At 47.9% G+C, this 26,744-nt stretch overlaps 1 protein-coding gene across 2 annotated transcripts in view; it reads left to right on the forward strand.

Annotated features, from left to right (window-relative positions):
* Window positions 1-26,744, forward strand: part of TIGAR (TP53 induced glycolysis regulatory phosphatase) — a 254,178-nt gene that overhangs the window by 205,110 nt on the left and 22,324 nt on the right. For both annotated transcript variants that reach the window (XM_078673963.1, XM_078673962.1), the window contains one exon: window positions 1,403-1,513. In XM_078673963.1, coding sequence (XP_078530089.1) covers window positions 1,403-1,513 — 111 coding nt within the window. The remainder of the gene's footprint in view (window positions 1-1,402; window positions 1,514-26,744) is intronic.

A 26,744-nucleotide genomic window follows, 5' to 3' on the forward strand; every position in this document is an offset into this window, starting at 1 on the left:
GCACGGGTGGGCTCACACCTCACACGAACAGAAATGGGAGATCGCTTGTAACAGTACTGAAATACCTGATATGTCAAAGTGGTGTTGCTTTTACTTTGTTGTTTTGAAAATGCCAATAAAATTGGTTATCCAAACAAAAAAAAAGGTTTCTGATGTGAAAGCTTAGGAACTTTTGGCTTGACAGTTTACTCTAAAGGGGGTTTTCGTTTCCATTTAAAAAAGAACCAAGACCCTCATTTCAGCAGAGTAATACCATGCCTTTCCGAATCACCCAAAACTTTGTGTAATACAACGGTTAAAGGAATATGAGGCAGACTGCTACCCTCAGAACGTCTCACAGTCAACTCCTTATCTCCATTATTAAATCCCATTCTCCAGTGTCTTCTGCTAATTTGGCCAGATGGGTTAACTGGGTTTTGTTCTAAGCTGGAATAGCGGTTTCCATGTTTGTAGCCCATTCCTCCAGGGGTGCCCTGGCTCCTAAAACCTTTTGGGGCAAGACACAGATCTTCAGACGGCTGCTGATCTTCAGTTTCTACCTTCTAAGTTTTTAAATAAAAACCTGTGGCTCATGTAGCCTTTTCCATGATCCCTTTCATTTAAAATAGCATAGATCCCCTGATCTTGTCATCAAATGTCGATTTTCCAATTATTATGTCTTAATTGTATTAAAGACATGGAGGCAAGTATTATCCCATACGAACATTGAGTGATCTTACTTTCAGTGTGTAACCCTCCCATATGAACTATGTTTTTGTTTGTCAGATTTTAGTTCTACAATCAACAGTGCCTAAGTTACCGTGAAGACTTCTCAGAGAAGAGTAAATGCATAGTGTTTTTCCTTCTAGTATCCACCTGTGTTATTTCATTGTTCTACCATTTCAACAATAAAAGACTGTTCTACTGCATCAAGAAAGAGGAAGTACAGGACTGCTGGGGGTCTATACCCTGAGGATTAGTGGTTCACCTATGTGGGCAACTTCGGCAACTTTGGTAGTCCAGCACCTAAGCTTTCTGGGTGTTTTATTATTGTTTTATCAGTATGCTATGGTTTCAATACTCTACCCTGGCTGCTTTTAAATTAAATGGAACGAAAAATAAAGCATAATACTCACCTCTGCCTCTTTAATGAAATTAGAAGTTTCCTTCATGACAATTGGAAAGTCCACATTATTACAATAAGCTAACGAATGGTGGCTTTGAAAACACATCTTTTAGAAAATATTGGAATGCCTCACTATAATTGTTTACAGAAGGTACAACATTCTTTATTTGCTGATTTCTTAATGAAATTATGTTCTGTTAATTTCAAATGCAGGTTATCACATAGTTACTGATACACATATACAAGATCTATCTAGCATAGTTCCTAATACGATCTTTGTTTTTTTGTTTAATGTAGAAGTATGGAGTTGCTGAAGGAAAACCGCTAAGTGAACTAAAGACGAGGGCAAAGGCTGCGGGACAGCAGTGCCCTAAGTATACTCCTCCCGGTGGAGAAACGCTGGACGAGGTGAGTTTGTCCTTAGATTAACCTTTTAACTTTAGCATTCTGCGAATAGTGACTTATGAACAACCTTCTGTGTATTTTGCAAGATATTTTTACTTCGAATTGCACATGATCTGTAAGACAGCTATTGATTTAAAAAAAATGTTTTATTACTTTGTAAGTGTTACAGCAAACAAATGATGGACGGAATGCTGACAATGCAAACATTCTCCCCCAGTCAAAAGATCTGGGTTAAATCCATCGTTCTTTTGCCCACTACGCCACCCCAGTTTGGACCCAGCCATATGCAAATCAGTCTTGACCCTGTGCCCCATGGGAACAGTCCAGACCGAACTGCCAGGCCAGGTCCTACCTTGACCGGAAACAAGCATGGTGCCATACAAGATCTAGCCTTTTTATTGGCCCTATCAACTAGCACTACTTCCTATATGCAAGAGACCAGTGTTGCAGTTGAACTCATTGAAAGTAGATAAACCCCTGGTGCTCTGGCTATATCTGGCTTTATCTAAATTTACCTTCGCAGTCCTAGTGTATACCAGTGATGTCATCAAGACTGCGCCGGTCCACTGCTGGCATTTGATTTTTAAAGATTTATTTCTTTGCCTCTACGGAGTCTTTGAATAAGTGGGAAGCATTTGCTTAAATGAGCCAACCTCTTCTTTACCAACAAGTTGGGAAGAAGATATACCACTCAAGGTAGAACCCAAAAGTAAAATGGGAGCATCCTATAGCAGAGCAAAGACCACCCAACTTTATCTTCTGCTGCTACTGATGACCCGGAAGCCTTGTGTTACCGAAATCGTGCAGCCTCACTACATCCAATGTTTTTTAACTGCAGCCTCAGACAGCAGGCAATAAAGGCTACAAAGTGCCCATTAGACAAATTACAATTGGCAATTGCCATTCTCTCTAAAGATGCCCAATAACCTAGAATCCTGTTTGTGACGAAGGACAGTGTCTGTCCTTGGATCATTAGGCAAAACAAAAAATCAGAGAGTGGTTGTGAGTCACTAGTGGAGGTAATATGTTCCTTCACCTCATGCAAATACTCTGGTTCAACCTTAACCTTTTTCTCTACTCTTCCAGAGGCTTAGTACGACGAGTTTTCACTCGCCCAATTCAGATTGCACTAGTGCGCCACAGAAATCTATATACATATAAACATCAGATCACATCAGTCCTCACAACATCCTTTGACTCCCAGACCCTGCCGATAAATTGGAAAAAGGCGATTGTGCTACCTATCTGGAAAAAACCAAATGTAAGCCATGATGTTCTGGAAAATCTACGACCTATCTCTCTGCTACCATATACTGCTAAGATTGCAGAGAAAATTGCTAATATACAACTGATGGCATTTGCGGAAAAGAACAATCTCCTGCACCCCTCTCAATCGGGTTTCCGAAGAGGTCTCTCCACTTAGACGGCCTTATTAAGAGCCACCGAAACTTTACGGTTAGGAGCTGACGCAGGCCTAACCATGGCACTTGTCATGCTAGACCTTAGCGCAGCGTTCGACACTGTAGCACATATCACCTTGCTACAGTGTCTGACCAGAGGTGGTGTGACCGACAGAGCACTCTGATGGCTTAAATCGTTTCTGACATGCAGAAGCTTTCAAGTCCAACGGGGCTCTTTTCAGTCGGAGGAGAAGATCTTAGAACAGGGGGTGCCACAGGGCTCCGCTCTGAGTCCTACCCTTTTTAATCTTTATATGGCCCCCCTGGCAGAGCTAGTTCATTCGTTCGGCGTAGAGATTGTCTCCTACGCCGACGATACGCAGCTCTTACTCACCCTCACACAAACCTCGGCAGCGGGGGCAAATAATTTCCGAGCTTGTATGCAAGCAGTGGCCACCTGGATGGATAGTCACTGCCTTAAACTCAACAGCTCCAAGACTGAAGTCTTGGTAGTAGGTGGGGATCGGCGGCTCTGGACTTGTGACTGGTGGCCTAGTTGTCTAGGCGCTATGCCTATACCTTGTCCTGAAGCAAAGAACTTAGGGATATGGATGGATCCGACACTCTCCTATGAGACTCACATCAATCGATTAGTAGGCAAGTGCTATGGTGTCTTAAAGACTCTCAATAAAACCCTGGACCTCCTTCCTTTGGAGGCTCGGCGCACCATGACCCACGCATTGATTACCTCACGCCTAGACTATGGGAATGTCCTCTTCCTGGGAGCATCTAGTAAAAGCATTGGCCGACTCCAGATACTGCAAAATGCTGCAGCTCGCCTAGTGCTTAGACTCCCAAGAAGAGCCAACTCCGCAACCGCCTTGAAGGCTCTCCACTGGCTCCCAGTGAAAAAAAGAATAATGTACAAAGCCCTCCTTACATGTCATCGAATCCTATGGCTTAAAGCTCCTAGTTATTTGACAGGTCTGGCGACCTGGTATGAACCACGCAGATCGCTCAGATCGGGAGGAAAGGGCACGCTTGTGACCCACCGATATAGGAGAGAAAAAATGGGAGGCCGTTCTTTCAAGGTTGCGGTGGCCATAGGCTAGAACAAACTCCCTATCAGCCTCCGCTTGGAGCCGACAGAACCTATCTTCCGTCGACTGCTGAAAACCCATCTATTCTCCTCATAAGGTCCTCTGTTTCCCTCGCTTTTTCAGACCCCCCTCGGACGTGTCTTCTTTCCTCTCCTTTTTAGCGCGGGGACACGCCGGGATGGCGTAATCCATGCGCTCTACAAATGTCATTATTATTATTATTATTATTATATGTTAAATTGATAGTAATGTTCAATTAGTTTATTTGTTGTCATTGCTTGCTGAGAGGAGATTGTTTTTTGCTTAGACTGCAAGGCAGGATATCATTTTGCACTAATGAAGAATCGGGTTTCAGATATGGATTTTGTGCATACTAAATCAATATTTGCAATCCTGAGATAATGGTTCAGTGCTATTAAAGGACTAACTAGCAGCTAGCCAGAGAATGGCTAAATCTTTTCAGGATTGGCAGGATTACATGCTTAAATGTTGAGTGGCGAGCAGAAGATTTTGCTAGCAGAAGCATGAATGTATGGTTTGGCTCTCCAACCATTGCCCTCCTCTTCTCTTCTTCACATCTACACAGTACAGCAGCCATTGTACACTCTAACTTGCATCTTCCACGATTTGTCACTGACAAGAGTGCAGTTTGTGTTGCTCCCAACTTCAACATTTAACACCACTGCTCTTACAAACTGTTGTGTTGTGCCAGAAAACAGAAAAACAGAAATTTGTTTTAGTAGTGGGTGAAAATGTTGAAGGCATTGGACATCTGGGCTGAAACTATATTGGTTTATAGGGACAGTTTCCGTTAGCATATATTGAATCAACTGGAACATAAGTAAATATACTGTAGCATAGGTCATACCCATTTTGGGGTAAGTGAAAACACTGAACATTGCCTTTGTAAGAAATATCCATAGTAGGTAATCCGTATTGCAGGAAATATCCATAGTATGTAATTCGTATTGTAGGATAACATCAAAGACAGTCATTCCTGAAAGACAATGATACTAAGGGCCTGATTACGAGTTTGGCAGAGTGTGATCGTCAGCCATGCCAGCGCCCCGCTCCCACACTGCTAAACTCGTCCATCGACTGCCCACTAGATTAGGAGTTTTTTCCTGGTCTGGCGGGTGGCTCTTTGACAGTCCCTGGCGGTCAGCCTTAGAAAGGCACCACAATGGGAACACCAAAGCAAGTTCCTGCATGGTATGGACTAGTAAGTCCATGCCGTGCAGGAACTGTGGGTGAATGCATACAGGGGGGCACATCATGCACAAGATGTGCCCCCCTGCATGCATCCCCATGGCCCTGAGGCAACAGGGGGCACTGTAGAGGCCCATTATTTATCTCAGCGCCACACTTTTCATGGCTGGCTCACCGCCATGAAAATTGTGACGGTGAGGAAACTCGTAATATGCATGGCAGTGCCACTGCGGCATCCCAGCATATTGCGGGCCTCTCACTGCCGTGCCACCACCGACAGATCACCGATCCACGGCGGTCTAATGGTGGGCTGACCAGCAAACTCATAATGTGGCGATCGGACCGCTGGTGCGCAGTGCCACTGTTGCGCCATCCAGGGGTTGGCAGTCCACGGACCACCAAACTCTGAATCAGTCCCTAAAAGAACAAGGCTGTCCACGTGTCTTTTTATCCCCTAAAGCCAATACATAACAAATTGATTTCCACCCCCTTCCCAACTCTCCCCCTATCTGCTTTGATGTTAGGTCTCTACAGTTAACATTGTAAGGGATTGTAGGACTTGGCCCTTTTTGGCTAAAGTTCCCTAAACATTTTGCTTTTCCTCTAGACCTTTTTCTGACTTGTTTTGCCAACTTAGATGCTTTGGACACTTTGCCACTCTAAACAGTGTTAAAGTATAAGTGCTCCCTGTATAAAGTGTAATGATAGTTCGTTGTCCATGATTGGTATGTTTGCCTTACTAGTAAAGTCCCTAGTAAAGTGCACTATGTGTGCTAGGGCTGGTAATGCAAATGCTACTAGTGGGCCTGCAGCACTAATTGTGCCACCCAGACAAGTAGCCTTAAAAAGGGAACTCAGGCCTGCCATTGCAGTGCCTGCACGCAGTTTGTTAAACTGCCATGTTTAGTGCACCTACTTGCCAGACCTTACCCTTCCCTTTCTATGCACATCAGACACCCCTATGGTAGGTCCAGGGTACCCCCTGGGCAGGGTGCAGTACATTTAAAAGGTAGGACATATACTAAGGTGTGTACCATGTCCTGACCGTGAAATAATCTCCATTTCGTTTTTCACTGTTGAAAGGCCATCTTGCACATAGGATAGAATGGGAAGGCTGTGTAATATGTTTTCCAGCCTATCTTCCTAATGGCTTAAGATGGAGAGGGGAAGTTTAGTGTGCCTGAACTCACAGGGTAATAACACATCTTTTTATGATGGGGGGTTTTGCATTGTGTGTTTAGAAGTCACTCTTTTAGAAGTGCCTGGATCTTTGTGCTCTAACATTTTTGTGTGTCTCTGCCTGGTTGTGGATTGACTGTCTGGATTTGAAAGCGATAGGATCTGGGGAATGTCTTGACCCAGGGGAGGAGGTGAGACAGCAACAGGCTGGCCTGCATCTGGAGCGTAGAAGGAGGAGTAGCTCGTAGAGGTGAAGAGGCCTGGGTTGCTGCTATAAAACCATTGTCCCATCTCCTGCTGAGTGAGTTTGAGAATCCAGACCCCACTAATCAAAGGAAGAAGGTGTCACTTGCAGAGAGGCACCCAGAACTGGTTTGAACAGGGATCAGTGCCCCCCTGAACACAAAGACTTCAAAGCCATTGATGGGTATAACTATGAGTGCTGAAGCCCCTGAACTTTGGAGAATGGCTTGATCAAGATTGAACAAGACTGGAGCTACTTCGTGGTCAAGAGGAACCATTGCCAAGGAAGAAACAACTGAAGAGACTGAAGGAAAGGACTGACCCTTGCTGTGTTTTCTGGGGCTGGCCTGCAGTTTGCTGGTTTAACCAAGGAAAGGCTAAAGGGACTTTGCTGTGTGCTGTGCCCCCCTGCTTGAAAGGACTTTGCTGTGCTGTGTCCTGAAGTTTGTTTATGTTTGGGTGATTTTTATTGCGCACAAATACCCAAGGGTGTCTCGGCGCATGAGGACTGTGTATCTGGACATGGGAACGCCATAACAGACTTATTGATTAAAAAGCCAAGTCTTCAGGTGTTTCCTAAAGGTTGTAAAGGTAGGAAAAGTTTTGATGGAATGGGGAAGGGTGTTCCAGAGTCTGGCGGTGGCCACTAAAAAGCATCTGTCTCCCCAGGAAGACGTTCTTGTACGTGGGACTGGTAGGTGGAAGGCGGTGGAAGAGCCAAGGGATCTGATGGGGGAATAAATACAGAAGGCGTTCTTGAGGAACTGGGGACCTAGGTTATGAATGGCCTTATAGGCAATACAGAGCGCCTTGAATTTGATCCGGCTTCTGACACGCAGCCAGTGGAGCCGCCGGATGGCCGTAGAAGTAGAGTTATTTTTGGGGATGCCGAGTAGAACCCTGGCTGCCGCATTCTGGACGGATTGAAGCTTGTTCAGGACCTTCTCTTGGGCGTTAAGGAGAAGGGCATTACAATAGTCAATCTTGGAGAAGACAAGGGTGGTGACAAGGGTTTTTCCTGCCAAAGCTGGGAGATATGGCATTAGCTTCTTAATTTTTCTTAGGATGTAAAAAGAGGAAGATACCACATTGTTTACGTGGTGATGAAAAGTAAGTTTGTCATCAAGCATTACCCCGAGGTTTCTGACCTTAGCGACAGGTTGTGGAGGGGGGCCCATTTCATTGGGCCACCAGGTGGATGACCAGGCGGGGAGTAGAGTGCCGAAGGTCATGACCTCGGTCTTCTCTGAGTTTAGTTTTAAACAGTTTGTTGATATCCAGGAGTTTATAGCTAGCATACCCTCCTGGAATCTGGACGGGACAGCTGCCCCATCTTTGTGCACAGCTAGCACCAGTTGGGTGTCGTCGGCGTAGGTGGGTAGCCTCAGGCCGTATGATTTAATTATCCTCGCCAAGTCCGAAACTTATATATTGAATAACGTAGGGCTTAGCGAGGATCCCTGAGGCACCCCGCAAGGAAGAGTAAATAAGGGGGAGTAGAAGGTGCCTAGTTTTACGGTTTGAGTGCGGTTAGAGAGGAATGATAAAAGGAGATCCTTGGCCAGATGGTTGATCCCTATGGCTGCGACACGGTCGATCAGGATGGAATGATCGACCGTGTCAAAGGCGGCAGATAGATACAAGAGTATAAGAACCTCCGTCCCACCTTGGTCCAGAATTGCCCTGATTTCGTCCGTTGCTTTTATCAAGGCGGTCTCAGTCCCATGCCCTTGCCGAAAGCCGAATTGGGTGTCATCTAGGAGATGGTTCTGATTGATGAAATCAGAAAGCTGCCTGGTCATAAGACTCTCTAAGATCTTGGGTGGGAAAGGGAGACAGGCTATCGGTCTATAGTTGACTGATGCCGTGGGGTCTAGGGAAGGCTTTTTGAGGAGGGGTTTTATTGCCGCTTTCTTCCACGCGGGAGGGTAGAGCCCTGTAAGAAATGTGGAGTTAAAGATGTCCATTAGAGGGGGTGTAATAACCTCAGACATCTGTTTGAGTATGGACAGTGGGCAGGGGTCTAAGGGAGAGCCTGACGTAGTGGACGCGATGAGGTTACTGATCTGTTCGAAGGAGACCTTATGAAAGTGAGGGAAGGAATGGGAAAGGGAAGGAGAGGGGGAGAAGGGGATGGGAGCGATGGGGTGAGGGTGAGAGGTGAAAGCTGTGTATATTTTCGTAACCTTGGTGGCAAAGAAGTCGGCTGAAGAGTTGCAGAGGTCTTGGGATGCCTCTGTGGCTTCACCTAATTTGGGGGTGCAAAGGGTGTTGACTACCTGGAACAATTTCTTAGCAGAGTTCTGGGCAGCCTCAATTTGAGAGGAAAAAAAGATACTTTTTTGGGAGATAATAGCACGCTTATATATGGACAGTGCATCCTTATAAGTTTGTTTATCCAGAGGGTTTTATTGCTTCCGCCAGTGTCTCTCCAGATTTCTGCAGTACTGTCTCTGGAGTCTGAGATCCTCTGTAAACCAGGGGGGCAGAAGGGGTGGAGCGATTGGGAAAGGTCTTTTTTATTGGTACTACCTGATTACAGGCGTCCTGGATCCATTCCTGGTACAAGTTGGATGCTGTGACTGGGTTGGGAATGCTGTTAAAGAGAGACTTAGAGAGAGTCTGGGAGAGTAGCGGTATATCCGCGTTGTTCCATGCTCACGTGAACTTAGGCGTATGTGTTTTGGACTGAGGTGGATTAGGATTATGGGCCTTAATGGTGAACAGGACTGCTGCATGATCCGACCAGGTCACACGAAGGACCGCTGACAGGCTGATATTGGTATCATTGGTGAAGAGGCCGTCAAGCGTGTGACCAGCTTGATGGGTAGGGGAGGACACTATCTGGTGGAGTCCTACCGAATGTAGATCGTTAATGATTTTAATAGTCTATATCACTGGGGGATTCGAGATGGAAGTTAAAATCTCCTAAAATAGTGTAATGCGGGGATTCAACAAGAGGTCCAATGAGATCATCTAGTGCTGCCAGAAAACGTTTGCGGGAGCCAGGGGGGCGATATAGAAGGGTGCCTCTAAGCATTTGATTATTGTTAAGTGCGAGGGAATAGATGAAGGCCTCACAATCTGGAAGATGCAATGGTTCTATTTTAGTTGCATAGGCGGCTTTGTGGATGATGGCTAACCCACCGCCCTTTCCCGTGGGTCGGTCTTGTCTAATCATACAGTAGCCATGAGGAGTGGCCGAACAAAAGTCGGGACCAGTTGAAGCATCACCCCAGGTCTCAGTAATAAATAGAATATCTAGATCTTGGTTGCTGATGAGTTCCATAATATCTAGGTTATGCTTGGGGAGGGAACGAACATTACTGAGCGCTGCGCGGAAATGGGGGTGGTGAGTAAGTGGGGCCGTGTTAGAGGAGGGGCGAGGAGTGGGAAGACTGAAAGAGCAAGTGGGACATTGGGCTGGTCCAGGAAGGGACATATTGTGTAGCGACATAGTGGCACAGCGCATGTCCTTTGCGCCGGCATTAAATTATTGTAATTGTGCTGATGAGTATCTTGTGGTGATAGCACTGGATCCCCGATTTGGGATAGTAGGACCAGGGGGGTGCGGGGTGGCCCCAAGGACCCGAGGTGAGCTGGCTCCCTGTTGTAGAAACTCAGGAACACAAAAGTTTCCAGGAGAGTCTCTGCTTCGCTGTGTGCGTGTGCTAAATGCAGCCTAAGACCCTCTGAAGCAGTGCCCTGTGATCGTGGGCACCTGGAGTCCAAGCAAGGATCAGCGCGCTGTGTGTGTGTGCTTTTTGCAGCCTGAACCCTTCGTGAGGATTGTCCAGTTATCGTGTGCACCGGAATCCAAGTGAGTCTCATCAATACTGTGTGTGTGCTTTGTGCAGCGTGAGACCTTCGTGAGGATTGCCTTGTTAACATGCACCTGGAGTTAAAGTGAGTCTCAGCGACGCTGTGCGCGTGTTCTTCGTGCAGCCTGAGACCTTCCTGTGGAGAGCCCGGTGATCGTGAACCCGAAGCTCAAGGAAGTTTCAGTGATGCTGTGTGTGTGTGCATTGTGGCAGCCTGAGATCTTTATAGCAGTAGCGGCCCAGACCAGCAGCCCCGGAGAAGCTGAGCCGCCGGCCCGAGCCCGCCGTTGCCAATTCACAAAGATTGCATCGGGGGCCCAAGTCGCTGGACGAGGAGAGGAGAGTGAGTTCCCGCCCCCCAGGTAACATGTGTCGACTCCTGAGGCGGGGTGCGGGCTCGGAGGGAGACACTCTCAGCCTCTCTCTCATTCCGGCAGTTCCAATTTTTCACTGGGGACACTAAGCACCAATCTTTGTGTATATTTTAAAATCTGTCTGAATATTTATTATAAACTATAAATACGCAATCACACTGTACTCGGCTTCCTTTATGTCTGAAATACATATAATTACTAAATCAATTCAGGGGGAGAAGGAAATAGTGATCCATCCAGTTTCCTGTATATCTAATATCATAAATCACTTAGGGAAGGATCACTTGTTCTGCATAACCTGGGTATACAGGTGATGTGTATGTCCCAAGATAAAAAACCTTCATGCACGTGTGAAGTTGTTCGGGTTAGCGGTATATCTTGGTTCTCCGCTATTCATTCACGTGACTGCATATTCATTAGGTTAGTTGTTATGCAACCTCCTTTCTTCAGGACCAAGTGAAAAGTGATGGTGTCTTATGCATAAGAATTTCTTACTATGATAAATAGTGTAGCAAAGTGACGTAGTAGTCCTTCACTTCAGGGAGGTCAGAAGTACCTCTTATGCGCTGTTGTTGCGCTTCAACGGGTGCCAGGGGGTCAAGGGAGCCTACTGCGGCTCACTCCTCATGCACGACTTGTGCTGCCCTTCTGGTCCCGGGATAGTTAGAAATTCTTATGTATAAGACACCATCACTTTTCACTTGGTCCTGAAGAAAGCCCGAATGACCTGACCAGGCAACTTAGGGCTGAAACATGTCGACCTTTTTAGAATCACGAAAATTGAGTGCGTTAGAATCCTAACTATTCCCCATATGCACATCTATATGTTTTCAGACAACTTACTCGAATCCAGAAACAATATATAAAATAGTCTGGCTGTCTGAGTTTTTAAACAAATTCACCTACCACTTATCACTGATCACTACTGTTTTTAACCAAGGGTAAATACCTCCGGGTGGAGGTTGCATAACAACTAACCTAATGATTATGCAGTCACGTGAATGAATAGCAGAGAACCAAGATATACCGCTAACCCGAACAACTTCACAAGTCCATGAAGGTTTTTTATCTTGGGACATACACATCACCTGTATACCCAGGTTATGCAGGACAAGTGATCCTTCCCAAAGTGATTTATGAGTTGAAATCCATATAACCCATGGTGATTGCCATTGTGGATTTTTAAGTATCAGTAGAATGTATTGAAGATAAACCTGGCTGCTCGTGCAAAGCTACCAAGGGGGTGAGCAGGGGCTATCTCAGAAGGTGACCTTCCTTTCCCTGACGTGGAAACGCGGGTCCTAAGGTACCTACCTCAGCCAACCAGGGATCCCAGGTCTAACAGGGATCATGGTGGATAGCCCATACAAGCCGAGGCATATCCCTCCAGCCGCTGCTGCTGCAGGTAAGAGTAGTCGGGGGTTGGGGGGGAGGGGGGAGACGGATTTGGAGATACAACAACGATGGAAAAATAAATATTTCATTTTACCTCGTGGTCATCTTCCGAAATTCCCCTCACCCGGCCCCACTGCTCTTACCTGCAGCGGCTGCATCTCTCTAGACCCAAGTTTTGCCTCTTCCCCCCTTTCAACATTTCTAGGGTGTGAACAGTGCATCATGCATCTCCATCTCTGGATGCAATCACTCACCGTGGTTCCCTCAGTGCAGTTAGGCTATCCGATCAAGCTTGTAAATCATGCTCAAGTTTATCATCTCTACGAATGTGTCTCATACGCACTTCCTCCGCAGTCGCCCAGTCAGAAACATCTTTCATCCATGCCCTGTATGTGAGGGTGTCAGACTGCGCCATGTAGCGGCTATGCGCCTCTTCACCAGCTCAAAGAGGGCAAACTTCCTTCAAATTTTTTTCTTTGGAGGAGAGTTATCAATCCCAACAACACCTGACAGATCTTTATCTGCACGTTCCACCCCAAAGCCCTATTCAAGTTGTGCAATATTTCTTGCCAGTAGGAGGACAAGGATGAGCATGCCCGCACCACATGCATAAAACCTCCTACATCGTGGGCGACCAGCTGAGCCAGACATCTAAGCTGCATGATGAAAGCTTTCCAGTACCCCCTGCATGGGTACACAGCACGCCAAACCAGAAACATTCAATGACACTGCTCCTTATCCGTCTGATTCACACCCAATGAAGGAAGTAGTCCCAAGGTAGGTCTCCAGCAAATGTACAATGCAGATGCTACTTTTTTAAGTCTGGCTAATGACAGCTTAAGATTTTTTAGAACTCGTAGGATATCGAAAAAATATATAAGAGGGTGTTTTCAGTGTCGATTTGAACAATTATAGATTTTGGGTTCGAACCTTCCTTTGCTGCGGCGTCTAAAACAGTAGCTCCCCTCCATGATTGCATTATTATTATTACATTATTATTAAAAAACATTTATAACGCGCTCTATCACCATCGGTTTCTTGGCGCTCATTGACAAGTGGCGTGAACCAAAAGCAGGAGGTTTAGTCATATGCGGCTTGGAAGAGCAGGGTTTTTAAAAGTCTGCGGAAGCAGTCATACTTTGAGCAAAGACGGAGCGGGAGTGGAAGGGAATTCCACGTGGAAGGGGCCAGGACGGAGAAACTCAAGCCACCGTGCTTTTTCCTTTTGAATCTAGGGACCTCGAGGAAATTTAATGAAGCTGAGCGCAGAGCTCTAGTAGGGATATGACGGGACAAGGCCGAAGAGATGAAAACGGGAGCTGCATCTGATAGGGCCTTAAAGGTAGTGCATGCCAGTTTGAAGGTGCAGCGTTTGGATACCGGGAGCCAGTGTAGACTACGAAGGAGGGGAGTGACATGCTGATGCTTGGGCTGGTGGAAAATCAGGCGGGCAGCCTGGTTCTGCACCATTTGCAGTCGTTGAAGATGGCATGCAGGAATGCCAGCATAGAGAATATTCGCGTAATCGAGTCTGGAGGTGATAAGCGCAATGACAACTTGGGTCAGGGCTTCTTTACTGAAATACCTACTGATCTTGCGGATCCGCCTGAGATGGAAGAAACAGGCAGATGTGACCGCGTTGATGTGGGGTCGCATTGATAGGTCTTCAGAGATGATCACCCCCAGGCTTTTGACTGAGCTCACGGGAGAGGGAGCAGGCCCCAAGGAAGTTGGCCAGAACGTGACATTCCAAGGATGATTGGGGCCTCCTACCAGAACGAGCTCGGTTTTTATAGGGTTCAGCTTTAAGTGGCTGTGGTGCATCCACTCCGCGATGGTCAGCATGGTGGTCTGGAAATTGGTACGGGAGGAAGGGAAGGAGTCTATGGGGAAAATTAACTGAAGATCGTCCGCGTAATTGAATATTGTGACCGGGGAATTACGGAGGGAGGCTAAAAGAGGTTGGAGGTACAAATTAAAAAGGAGAGGAGAAAGTGCAGAGCCCTGTGGGACACCGCAGGGAAGGGAAGTGTAAGGGGCGGAGAAAGTGGAGAGATGAACGGACTGCGAACGTTGATGGAGAAAGGATCTGAGCCAGTCAAGGGCCACTCCCTGAATGCCGGCGTTGTGGACACGGTCGATCAAAAGAGCGTGATCGACCGTGTCGAAAGCCGCCGAGAGATCTAATAGGACAAGGGCTTGAGAAGTGTTTTTATCCGCCCCTTTCCTAAGGGTGTCCATGACAGCCACAATGACCGCCTCGGTGGAGTGGAGGGGTCTGAATCCCGCTTGTTGGGGGTCTAGAAAGGATGACTTCTCTATAAAAGAGCTCAAGCAGCGAGTAACATAGGTCTCCAAAATCTTTCCCAGATAAGGTAGGAGAGAAATGGGCCTATAGTTGCAGAGTATTGAAGGGTCTGCATTAGGTTTCTTCAATATCGGAAGAACTGCAGCTTGCTTGAATGAAGAGGGAACCTTCCCGATGGCAAGGGAGTTATTAAGTAGTGCCAAAGGGGGACCCGGGCAAGCAAGGAAAGCTTCTCTTAAGACCTGAGGGGGGCAGCAGTCATTGGGGGAGCCTGAACTGACTTTATGTAGTAGAGTGGTGAACTCTACTAGAGATATAGGTGGAAACTCTGTCAGAGCACTAGTATTTATGGGGGGAAGAGGAGGAGAATTGGGGGATGCCGGAGACGGAATATTATTTTTTATAGTGATTATTTTATCTGTGAAGTAAGAGTTGAGTGAATCGCAGAGGGACTGGGTCGGCTGCGATTGGAGGGTGACTCTATCAGGCAGGGAGAGCTCATTTACAATTGAGAAAATATCTTTGGTTTTATTATTGGAGTTGAACATTTTTTGCGAGAAATATGCCGTCTTGGCGGTCAGAATGGATCGTTTGTAGGATTTCAGATTCTCGACGTAGGCAAGTTTAAGCAGAGGTTCATAATGGCGACGCCAGCGGCGTTCAGATTGCCGCAGCGCTAGTTTTTCTGCTTTGAGTTGGTCCGTGAACCAACGCTGTGCGTCATGGGGGCGCTTAGTTTTAATTTTTTTAAGAGGGGCAGCTTCATCGCTAGCCTGCCGCAGCCATACATCAAGATTGTCAGCCTGATTCTCTAATGAGATCGCCGACAATGGTGCAGTAGAAGCCAGAGAGTCATAAAAGTCAGGCAAGTTGGCCCTTTTCCAATTTCGAGCCATGATGTTTGTGGGACGGGGGGGAGGACACAAAGTGTGCAGATGTAAGTGGAAGGAGATGAAATAATGATCGGACCAGGAACAAGGGAAAACTGAAGGAGATGAGATATCGAGGTTTGATGTCCAAACTTGGTCCAGAATATGACCTTTCTGGTGGGTGGGGGTGTGAATGTGTTGGATAAGATTCATGCCTTTGAGAAGGTCAGTGAATTCTACCGATGAATGACTTTCATGGACATCAGCTGGCCAATAGTTGAAATCTCCAATTACCACGATATTGGCGTGGTCAATTGCTAATTGAGCGATAGCGTCGCTAAAAAGTTGAGGAAAGAGTGGCATAGAATCAGGGGGTCGGTATGCCAGGACACAAACAAAGGACGATTTAGGGGAGGAAAATTTTAGTGCCAGATATTCAGTTTTAGGGATGGAATTTACCATGATCTCAGAGAAAACATGTTCGGAGCGGATAATAGCCGCCACTCCGCCCCCGGTCTTCCCAGCAGGCCGGTTACTATGCATGATGTAATATCCCGAAGGAATTGCAGCGAGAATATCAGGGGCTGAATCATCAGTGATCCAGGTTTCTGCCAGGAGGAGGATATCGATGGAGCTTTGAATTAGTAGTTGAAACACCTCAAGCTGATGGCGAATGAGGGAGCGGGTGTTAAGATAGTAGATTGATAAGGAAGTGGAAGAAAGTGAGGCTAAGGGGTAGGGATCATGGAGAGAGGGCAATGCCGAGAAGGCAGATGGGATGAGAATGCCACATGTCTGGGCCGCTTTGACGGCACGAATAGGGATAGGTCCAGGTAGATTAAGACTCAGAAGGTCGGAGGAGGAGTAGGAGTAGAATTGGGCATTACGACAGGGCCCTGGGCCTGGTCGGCCGCGGACGGGCGCAGACGGGCTTGACTTGAGCGCGACTTCGGCGCGAAGTCGGCGCTCCCGCTGCGCTCGTCCGCTGCGCTCGTCCGCTGCGCTTCCTCCAGACTGCCATTAAATAGTAGGGGTGAGGGAGGGCTAGAGCGCTGACCTGCAAGGTTACGAGCAGGGCGGAAGTGGTGCCCCGAGGCAGGAAGTGCCGCTCCTCGAGCTGACCCTCCGCGCAAACGGCACCAAGCCGGGGCGGACCGGGGTCACGAGGGCAAGAAAATACAGGTAAGTGCAAAGTACAAGTAGCAGTGATTTAAAAATGCTTTTTAGGGCATGCTAGTAAAATCAGCAATTTCAGTTTTTAAAATGTTTCAGAAGCGCTAGTAAATCAGCAGCAATGTACACATTAAAAACATACAATCCACAACAACACACCGCCGCAGCTTAGGTCGCCGCGTTATCAATGAGGCTGGGGCAATTGCATTGGGGAGTTTCCCCGCCCATGGTGTTGTGGTGACATGGACACACATTTAAATCAGGGTCTACAGCTGTCTGTACAGAGGCTACCACAGGAGTTGCGGCAGCAGGGACCACAGCAGGAACCAAAGATACTACTAGTGCAGCATTCAGAGCAGTAACAACAGCTATAATCGTAATAGAGCTCATTGCATGAATCACTGTTACCACCTCAGTGGTACCAACCATAGACACAATAGCCAAAAAAGCTTCAACCAAAATCAAGGACCACAGAAGCAACCAGAGGAGTCACAACATTAAACACAACAGCTACTGCCACAGCCACTACAGACTACTAAATTCACAGTCACGGTGGCAACATAAGCTGCATGTACAGCAGCAACCCCAGCGGTTAAGAGTGATTCCACCACAACTTGTAACTACAGCAGGGATTACAATAGTGACAAGACCTGCCACAATGACAGGGACTTTAACAGAAGCTGTCTCCACATAGTGACTACACCAGCTACAGCTGGGGCACAACGTGAACCACATGAGCAGCAGCTTTACCACTGCATATATCGCAACTGCAGCATGAATCTCAGCAGGGACCTGTCAGGAAGGTAAAGACAAGACAGTCAACCAGTTGTAACCACTGAGAAATACCAAAAAAGTGATTTCTGTAATGCTTGAATTAATCTCGTCCACTTTTGACTTCTCAGAGCTGCATTCCTGTCTGGTGTTTTTGCTCACTGTGTGACAAATGAGTACTAATTGCATTCAAATGAGCCTTGTTTCTGCTCCAGTGAGATCTGTCCAGCCTGAACTGCTATGGGAACAAAAAGACTGATTTAGGCCTGCTTGGCCTTATCATTAGGTGCTGCTGCACTTCAAGGACAGAATCCATATCTGACTATCTTTTTATTAGTCGAAGCCTAGGTTTTCTAGTAACATCTTCGGGACATTCGAAAGGCATCACCGGGAATGCATTCCCCCTGTTGCCTACCATTGGCTTTGTGGTTTGTAACTCGTGTTTGCTTGCTTTCTTTTACTGCCCCTATTTGTTGTAGACTGCCCAGATTGACTTTATCCCTTCTGGTGCCCAAACCCTATTTACAGTATCCTTCCAGCAGTGCTCGATTTCTGTAAACAGGCCTTTACATCTTGTACTTATCTTGTCACATTTGTGCGCATTCAAAGACCAAGGTCAAATGTCTGTCTTCCAAGTAGCTTTGTTTTTATTTTTATTTCTCTGATTTCAAAGTGAGAAGATTTATGTGATAATCATGCTGGCTACTGGGGATATGCTTGATAGATTGTATGATGTTGTTTTGTTTCCTGGCTTACAACAAAATGTAAATGCCTGCAAATGAACTGGGCAGATATTTCAGAACACATTGGAATTAGAGAAGCATGGTTACCCTCTTGAGCGATTAGTGCACTATGCAAATCAATTAAACATAACATAACATAACGTGTGAAGTGTGGTGTAAACAAATAATTTATTATGATCATTGCAGATCAATACACTAGATCATGACATTTTACTACATTATCGTTTCTTCGTTGTATAGCTGTAAAACTCTGTCTGTGCAAATGTTAAGGGTAATTTCAGTTGAAGATGTGTTGTCTGTAACTGCAGTACACTACCACACCATACATACTTCACTTTACTCCTCTAGCCTCTACACCACTCCACATCACTTCAGTCTACTCTGCACTCCACTCCACACTGTCATTGCACTTTACTCTGCACCACTCCTCTCTACGCCACTGCACTCTACACCACTGCACTCTGCACCACTCCACTCTGCACCACTCCTCTAGATGGTTCTCCAATCGGTGCCAGTCCACTCTATGCCACTCCATTCTACATTATTGTGTTTTTATCCAGGAGCCTAAATCGATATTACTATTTTATGCCCTTGTTCGGTTATAATCAATATTATCCCTATAATGGCATAGAAATCATATCCATATTCAGTCGTAGCACATGCTGTCACATTAAGCAAGGCTACTTCCCCGGCCCCCTAGAAAGCACGAGTTCTCTAGACAATCCAAACCTCCAGCAACCTGGGAAATCCCCCTTGCTTTTGTTTTGATTTCATCCGAGAACTCCTGTAAAGCACTGTATGAACGGCCAGTTCTTAGTGACATCTTTATTGACGTCTTATGTCCAACCTTACGTCAAACCCGGCACCTTTCAGGTATAAATATACCAACGTTGCCTTAAGCAAACACACGGCGGTGATTTTGGAGCAGAGCAGCTATCTACTTGCCCGAGAGCCCAGCTGATGCGAGAGCCCACGGACGCTGCCCCTCCCTTTTGACGCACTGAGAGAGAGGCTGTCTTTTCTCCTGCCGAGAAATCCAGCTCCGGAGTTTCCAGATACCTTTGCGGGTTACTGGGATATCGAGTCCTGAGAGAGAGATACCAGACCTCCTGCTTTCTAATACCCAGGTACGGAGCTGACTAAAACCGTAGAGAGAATTCTTGATTCAGATTCTTGGCAAAAACCAACTTAACTTAAACTGCTACTTACTTACTCCTTCCCACGTATTAGGCTTAGGTTAGGTACACCGGGGTAGGCGTATTTAGAAGCACCAGTTGAGTACGTTAGTCAATGTATATAAGTATGTATATATTTTATCTATTTTAAAGTATCTTATGGCTAAGAAACCATATCAATGCTTTTACAGTATTAGTTCTTAATCCTCCTTTTACTGTACGCACTTTACTTTACTATGAGTATTACAATTGTGGCAATTCATTTCTCTTGTATGAGGAAGAAGACTGCTCAATAAATTACACCTTTTATTGAAAACGCCCGTCTTTCTTTTCTCTGCACTCTGGGGAAATAGCTGTCTATTGTTTTCACACGACTCTAGATATACACTCTTATTCTGAGACAGCAAAGTTGTCATGTTATATGGTTGTCTGAAGCTAATCCCTTCTTGTCTATCCAGGGAGGTTAAACTCCTCCTCGTTTATTCGAGAAGGTTTCTAGTGACCTCTGAGCTAGCTGGCAAAAACTTAAGTCTAATATAGTCAGTAGAGACCTAGTTGAACTCAGTCCTACGTCTACACTGCTGAATATATTATTCCAATGCGCAGAGCCTATTGGGACTATAGGAACAACACTACATGGCGCCCAACGTTTGGTAAGGCAATAAATCTAACGCAAGACGTTAGAGTAACTCCGTCGTGCTTTTTCACACAGACCCTTTTCCCGTAAATACTCCAAAAGACGTCTGGAGTGGGTAAAAGGTTAAAATCAGCCGGAACTTAGTAGAAAGAGATTTCTATGTATAGTTTTTGGTATAGTCAACATTGAAGGATACAGTGTTCCAAAATATTGTGCACCTAATCTTTGTTTCCTTGAAACCTGATCTTCAACCAAAAAACCTTCTGTCAGTAAAATGCCTGACGGAGACAAAGAGAGAGATGCTACAGCGTCTCAACTGTTGTTGGAAGACACAACTCTCCAACAGAATGACCCGAATGCTATACTCATTCCGGTCAACATAAGAAGAACTATAACTCTTAAACTTATAGAAAATGGACTAACACCAAGAGGTGGAATAGTCGTATTCGTAATTGAGGCTCATGAATATCGGCAGACAGAGGTATTCTATTCATGGATAAACTTTCCAGCAGCAAACGCTGTCACACACGACTTCCACTATTACAAAATAGAGGAACCTCCGGATGAGTACACCCCTTTCGAGGAGGTGGAAATCCCACTAAAATACCAAGAGCACCTGCTCTGGTTTAAAGGCGCCCTAAAACATAATAATCACATCACCAGGCTCGGTCCACTAGGTAGACCAGGAGCAATGTGGCCGGTTCTAGCCAGCTACACACCACATCCCGACATCGAAAAAATGTCAGTACCAGAACTTTTAGCCCAGCTAAAACAACTGATTAAAAGACATAGACAATTAGTCCAATATGTAATGCGGACTACAACAGTCCAACCAGCTATTAACATTCCACAGCTGACCCCTCATCAGGGGAACACAAACAAAATTACACCACAAAACATACAATCATGTCTTGGTAAAACACCCGCAAAACGGGAACAAATTCCATTCTGTTTAGCACAAAAAATTACTCAAATAGAGGCAGTATTTCCAGATACTACCCCTACTGAGAAACACAGAATTCTGACTATCTATCTTCCAATGGGGATCGCACCACATGTTGAGGACTGTGACACTTGGGGCACAGTATTTGCTTCCATATACACAAAAACACATGGTGTTCCGTCCATGGCGGTAATACCAGATGTGCTAAGAAAGATTCAAAATGAATACGGTCCAGAACCTGCTTTAACTCTGGGTATGAAATTACTGAAAGACTTCAAGCAGGTCTCGGCTATATTATTAGCCAACATACAAGGAGAAGCAGCATCTGTGGCGATCCGCCAGAAATTGAAAGAAGCAGATATAGCAGACCAACCAATTGAACTTGCCAGAATCATAGAAAAATCCTATGAAGAACTAGGTTGAGATAGTTTGGGTGGGAAACCAGTAAAACTCCAACTAAATGAAAATCCTGAAAAAATATTTATTAAAAATAATCTAAACACTCCAAAAAAGAGCTGGGATGGAAATAAACAATCCACTCCCAAAGAAAAAAGATTCCAGTCCAGAGGAAGGTCTCCTCGGCGGAGAGAAAGATCTCCGGACCAAGGACACAAGTCTCCCAGAGGGAGCCCTCTGAGAAAAGATACAACCTTAGAAATAGGGATAATTTGAAAAAACCTGATAGATATCAAGATATTGATACACGACCCTCTCGATCTTTTCAGACTTCCTCGCAGAAATCGGAAAGAAGAGGACAGTCAGAACACAGGGAAGAGCACGTCAAGTCCAAAGACAAGGAACCTGCTCATCAAAGTAAAAAATTACAATTTCCAAAAAAGAAGGTAGCCAGTATTAAAATAATCAGACATGCTGAGGATACTGAGGACACAACTGAAAAACGGAGAGTGGGCCCAGACAATGCTAGACAACGCAGCAGAAGTGACAATAGCTCGCAAGATCCTGATGAATCATCTGGAGACAGTGGACACGAATGAATACATTCAGGTGGAAACTGCAGATACCAGAGTTAGCAAACCTCATAAAATATACGAGATAACATTACGTATAGAGGGAGATAAGACTAGGAAAGTAAGGGGTCTATTTTGGGATAACCTTTCCAAAGGCTATGACATCCTTTTAGCTGAAAAAGACTGGCCACCAGAGTTTGTCAGGGAGTGCCCTCATGGCGAAGAAATGATTATGCCTGCATTCTCAAATCATATTCCAATTCATAAAAAATATACATATGCAAGAAAATGGGCAGTAGCCCAAGCTCCTGCATTATACAAAAATCATGTAGGATAGGATGAGGACTCTCCTCCTCACAAAATCCAGTTAAAATGTCAACCAACTGCACAGAGGCAGTACCCAATTAAGCAAGAAGCTAAAAAGAAAGTCAGGGAGATCTTAGATCAACTTGAATACCAAGGGGTGATTGAAACATGCACCTCTCAAATGAACAATCCTTTGTTTCCTGTCTCCAAGCCAGACGATTCATATCGTCTAGTTTTGGACTATAGACACCTTAACTCGCGTTGCAAAACTTTTGCAGTACAAAACTCACACAGTGCAGCACTAATGAATAATATCGTGCGCAAAAAATACAAAACAACATTAGACATCTCTAATGGATTCTTTTCTCAAAACATTGCACCTGAAAGCAGGTACTTGACCGCTTTCTCAATAATGGGGTCACAAAAAAATTTCTGTCGACTCCCACTGGGATTCAAGAATAGCCCAGGATGGGGGCGTGGCCAAGATGGCGGCTTGAGAAGACGTGATCCATGCGGCTCCCCGGCCCTGTGCCCCATAACACGTTATTTCCAGCGGACACCCACCTAAAAAACTGCCCGAATCTGTCCCCGGAACGCCTCACCTACACGGGAAGCCTCCGACCGAGTCCCTCCGAGCCGTAGACCGCCTACAACCCGCTTCATCAGCCACCGGCGGGAAGGGTGTAATGGCAGCGAGGGTCTGATCCCTCCGCTGGAACTCCACATCACAGCGGCAGCCAGCACTGCGGGCGGCACCCCGGGGGTGCACACAGCGGAGCGAAGTGAGGCGCGTCCTGCGGACGGCGGCGAGCGGCCGGGGAGTGCTGAGTGTTCCTGCCCCCGGACACTGCACGCCCCGCCGGAAGGCCTCCAGCCACTTTAGGCTCCGGCGTGGGCCTCTCAGGAAGACAGACGGGACTCTGCCCACCGGAGCTGCCGCCGCTCGGAGCAAACGGGGCGCCCGCTGCCCGCAACCCGCCGGGGCCCCCCACCTCCTCAGCCGCCGGCGGGAAAAGCATAATGGCGGCGTAGGCCTGACCCCTTCGCTGGAGCTCCACATCGCAGCGGCGGCCTGCGCCGCGGACGGCATTCCAGGGGAACGCACTGCGAAGCGAGGTGAGGCGCGCCCTGCGGACTGCGGACGACCGAGTGTGCCTGCCCCCGGATGCTGCGCGCCCTGCCAGAAGGCCCCCAGCTACTTTAGGCCCCGGCGTGGGCCTACCAGACGGACGACCGGGACTCCGCCCATCGGAGCATCTGCTGCAAGGAGCAAGTAAGGCGCCGGCTGCCCGCTGCCCACGACCCGCCAAAGCCCCCCAAACAGACTGCAAATCGGCAGGGGGCGCCCGATGCAAGCCCTGATATCCCCCTGGCGCCGGAGATCCCGACAAATCGGGCGTTCGGCCTCTGGAGGGCCCCGCTCCATCATCTGGGACACTTGAAGGCTTCCCCGCGCCCGGAGCCCCTGCTCCGATCTCCGGACTGCGGCACTGCCCTCCTACCCACGCCCGCAACGCTACCTCCCTGCCTGGTGCCTGCTCGCGTCTTCTTGGCGCACGCGGATCTCCCAGCCTCCCGCTTCCGCCGCTACATAGCGGGGGCTCTTTCTGGCAAGATCCTCTGGCTCCGGACTGGTACAGCCCTGCCACCCCGGATGATCCAGTCCTCCTTGCTGCCACGCGTGCCGGGAGCACCCTTCGCGGTTCCCCCCCACAGGGGTATCGCCTCGGCTCGACGACCCTGGGACGGCCTGCTCGTCCTCCTGCCGGAGCACCATACCTTGATTCCCACACTGCCCTCGTGAAGGTCCTGAGGCACCCGCTGCTCCTCAACAGCTAATCACCTGCTGCTGAGAGGCTGCCCAAAGAGCCCCGGCGACTCCCTACGCCCGGACCCACTAACCCCGACCTGGGCACCATGGCACACACTAGTCGAAAGGGGACCCGGAACATCGTGGACCTTTTGCACAAAGCGGCACCGAAAGGGGATAAAACTCAGCCGCCGGCGTCCCCGAAACCTCCAGCGAGCCCCCAGACGCCGGACGATGACACTGCTCCCATTACTAAAGCCTTCCTGGCCTCCCTATTCAACACCTTGAGGGAGGACTTTCAGACCCTGAAGCAAGACCTGGCTGGGGAGCAGCGGGAGCTCCGTCGTGACATAGATGGCCTGGGCGAGCGAGTGGCCTCACTGGAAGAAGCTGATCAGTCCAGCAGTATGGAGGTGGAGAGGCTACAACAGGAGATTCTGCGACTTCAAGACCAGCAGGTGGACTTACAATCACACTCCGAAGACTTGGAGAACCGCTCCAGGCGGAATAATATACGGGTCAGGGGCGTCCCGTTGAAGGCCGAGAAGGACAACTTGGCCGAATACCTGCAGGACCTATTCAGGGACATCCTGGGCGAGCCACGCGATTTCGCAATACGGATCGACAGGGCTCACAGAGTTGGCATGGCGTGCCGAGCACCTGCACCTCCTCCGGACATCCTGGTCTTCCTCCCAGACTTTCCTCTGAAGGAACGCATCCTTCGGGAAGCCAGGAAAGCGCAACCCATCAGATTTCGGGATGACCCTGTGGCCCTTTTTCAAGACCTTTCCACCATCACCCTGCAAAAACGCAAAGCCTTCCGGATCGCAACGAACTTCCTGAGAGACAATGGGATACCCTACTCCTGGGGTCACCCGTTTCGCCTGATCTTTGAATGGAATGGCTCCCTTCATCAGCTCAGATCGCTCCGTGATACCTGTACCCTGCTGGGAATCGACATGCCGGAGGGCTCGGCCTCCAGAGACGCCTCTCCAAACAGATCGCAGGATGACCCATCCCGTCATACGAGGGACGGCTGGCAAACGGTACGCCGGAGAAGACCCCTGAGATCTATTCCGAAACCGGACCCGGCGACAGTTGCTCAAGAACGCGAAGCAGCTGTACAGGAGGTGGCAGACAACACAGCACCCGATCTGTAAGACAATAGCCTCTTGGGGGATGTTCTATTATTCACACTTTGCTTGAATGGGGTGTCAGGCCGGGGAGCCGCCAACTGGGCTGCAACCATGGTACCCTTTCTATTGACTTCCTACGGACCTGTGTCCTACACAATTAGGCCCGAGACTTTCAACTGTTCTAGTTGGGGGGGTTGTTCTGGGAGGGGGAGGGGGGTCTGGATGAGAGGGGACGGGGACTCTGGGGGTGTTGGGAGGGTTCATTCTGTTGGGGTTAGGGTGGCCCCCCGGGCTGGTTGGCAGCGGGGGTTGTGGGGAGGGGTTGTGTTAGGGGGAGGGGGGGTTGGGGACCGAGGGAGGGGACCAGTATGCCATGGGATCTCTACAAGATTCAGGGATTGCCTATAATCTCCACTACCCTACAGCATCCTGCGCTAATAGGCTCAACAGCTTCCACACACCTACGGGATGGCTGATACACTCAAGATACTGTCTCTCAACGTCAAGGGCCTCAACAATCCGATCAAACGCAGAGCGATCATCTCCTACCTGGAAAACTCTGAGGCTGACATCTGCTTGCTGCAAGAAACCCACCTCTTAGCTAAAGAATGGCATAGGCTGCGCTCCCGAGCCTTCCCACAACAATACTTCTCCTCTCTCCCGTCCAAAAAAGCCGGGGTAGCTATACTTGTGTCCCGACACTTCAGAGGCAGGGTGGGAGCCAAAACAGGAGAAATCAAGGGACGCCTTTTGGCCCACACCTTCCAAATAGGCTCAAGCACATTCACGATAGGCTCCATCTACTCTCCTAATACAGGTCAGGAACCCTTTCTGCAAGCTGCACTCTCAGAAGCGCTTCAGTCACCTCACTCCCACATGCTCATGGGGGGGACCTCAACCTCGTCATGGATACAAATAAAGATAGATCTGGGCACCGTTACGGTGACACTGGTGCGCTTTCACAAACGGGCAGAACCTGGTTACACGATAGAGACGTGTTGGACCTTTGGAGAACTATGCATCCCAACGCTGTGCGATATACATTCTATTCCCACGTACACCACACTTATGCGCGCATAGATCACTTCTTGGGTTCGTCGAGCCTTGTTTCTCAAATTGCCACAGTGTCTATTGTCCCGGCAGCCCTCTCCGACCACGACGCGGTGGAATTAACGCTCACAGTGCCCAAATCGCCGCGCACTCCGGGTTCGTGGAGACTCAACAAACCTCTCTTACAGAAACCGGCCGTTGTCCACCAACTTCACAAATGCATTTCGGATTTCCTGACTACTAATGACACCCCCGCAGTTTCCGTTTCATCCCTTTGGGGGGCCTTAAAGGCTGTGGTGAGGGGGGAACTGATAGCTATCTCGGCCGCCGATGCCAAACTTCGTAAAGAAAAGAGGGAAGACCTCTCCACTAGAGTTGCGGAACTAGAAAGGGTACACAGCCGCACATGCGCCCCGAGAATATGGCGCCAACTCAAGGCCGCCCGGGCTCAACTGGCCAGTCTCGACACTGATAGGGCAGAGTTCGCTGCTCTTCGTCTCCGCCACACGTATTATGTGGGGGGCAACCGTACCGGACGGCTCTTGGTTAGCGCCTTAAAAGCCAAAATCCAACGCTCCAAAATCACTACGCTCCTGGACGACTCCGGCAACGCTATTGCCGAGG

The sequence above is a fragment of the Lissotriton helveticus genome, chromosome 1_1 (assembly GCF_964261635.1).
Source record: "Lissotriton helveticus chromosome 1_1, aLisHel1.1, whole genome shotgun sequence".
Classification (NCBI taxonomy): Eukaryota; Metazoa; Chordata; class Amphibia; order Caudata; family Salamandridae; genus Lissotriton; species Lissotriton helveticus.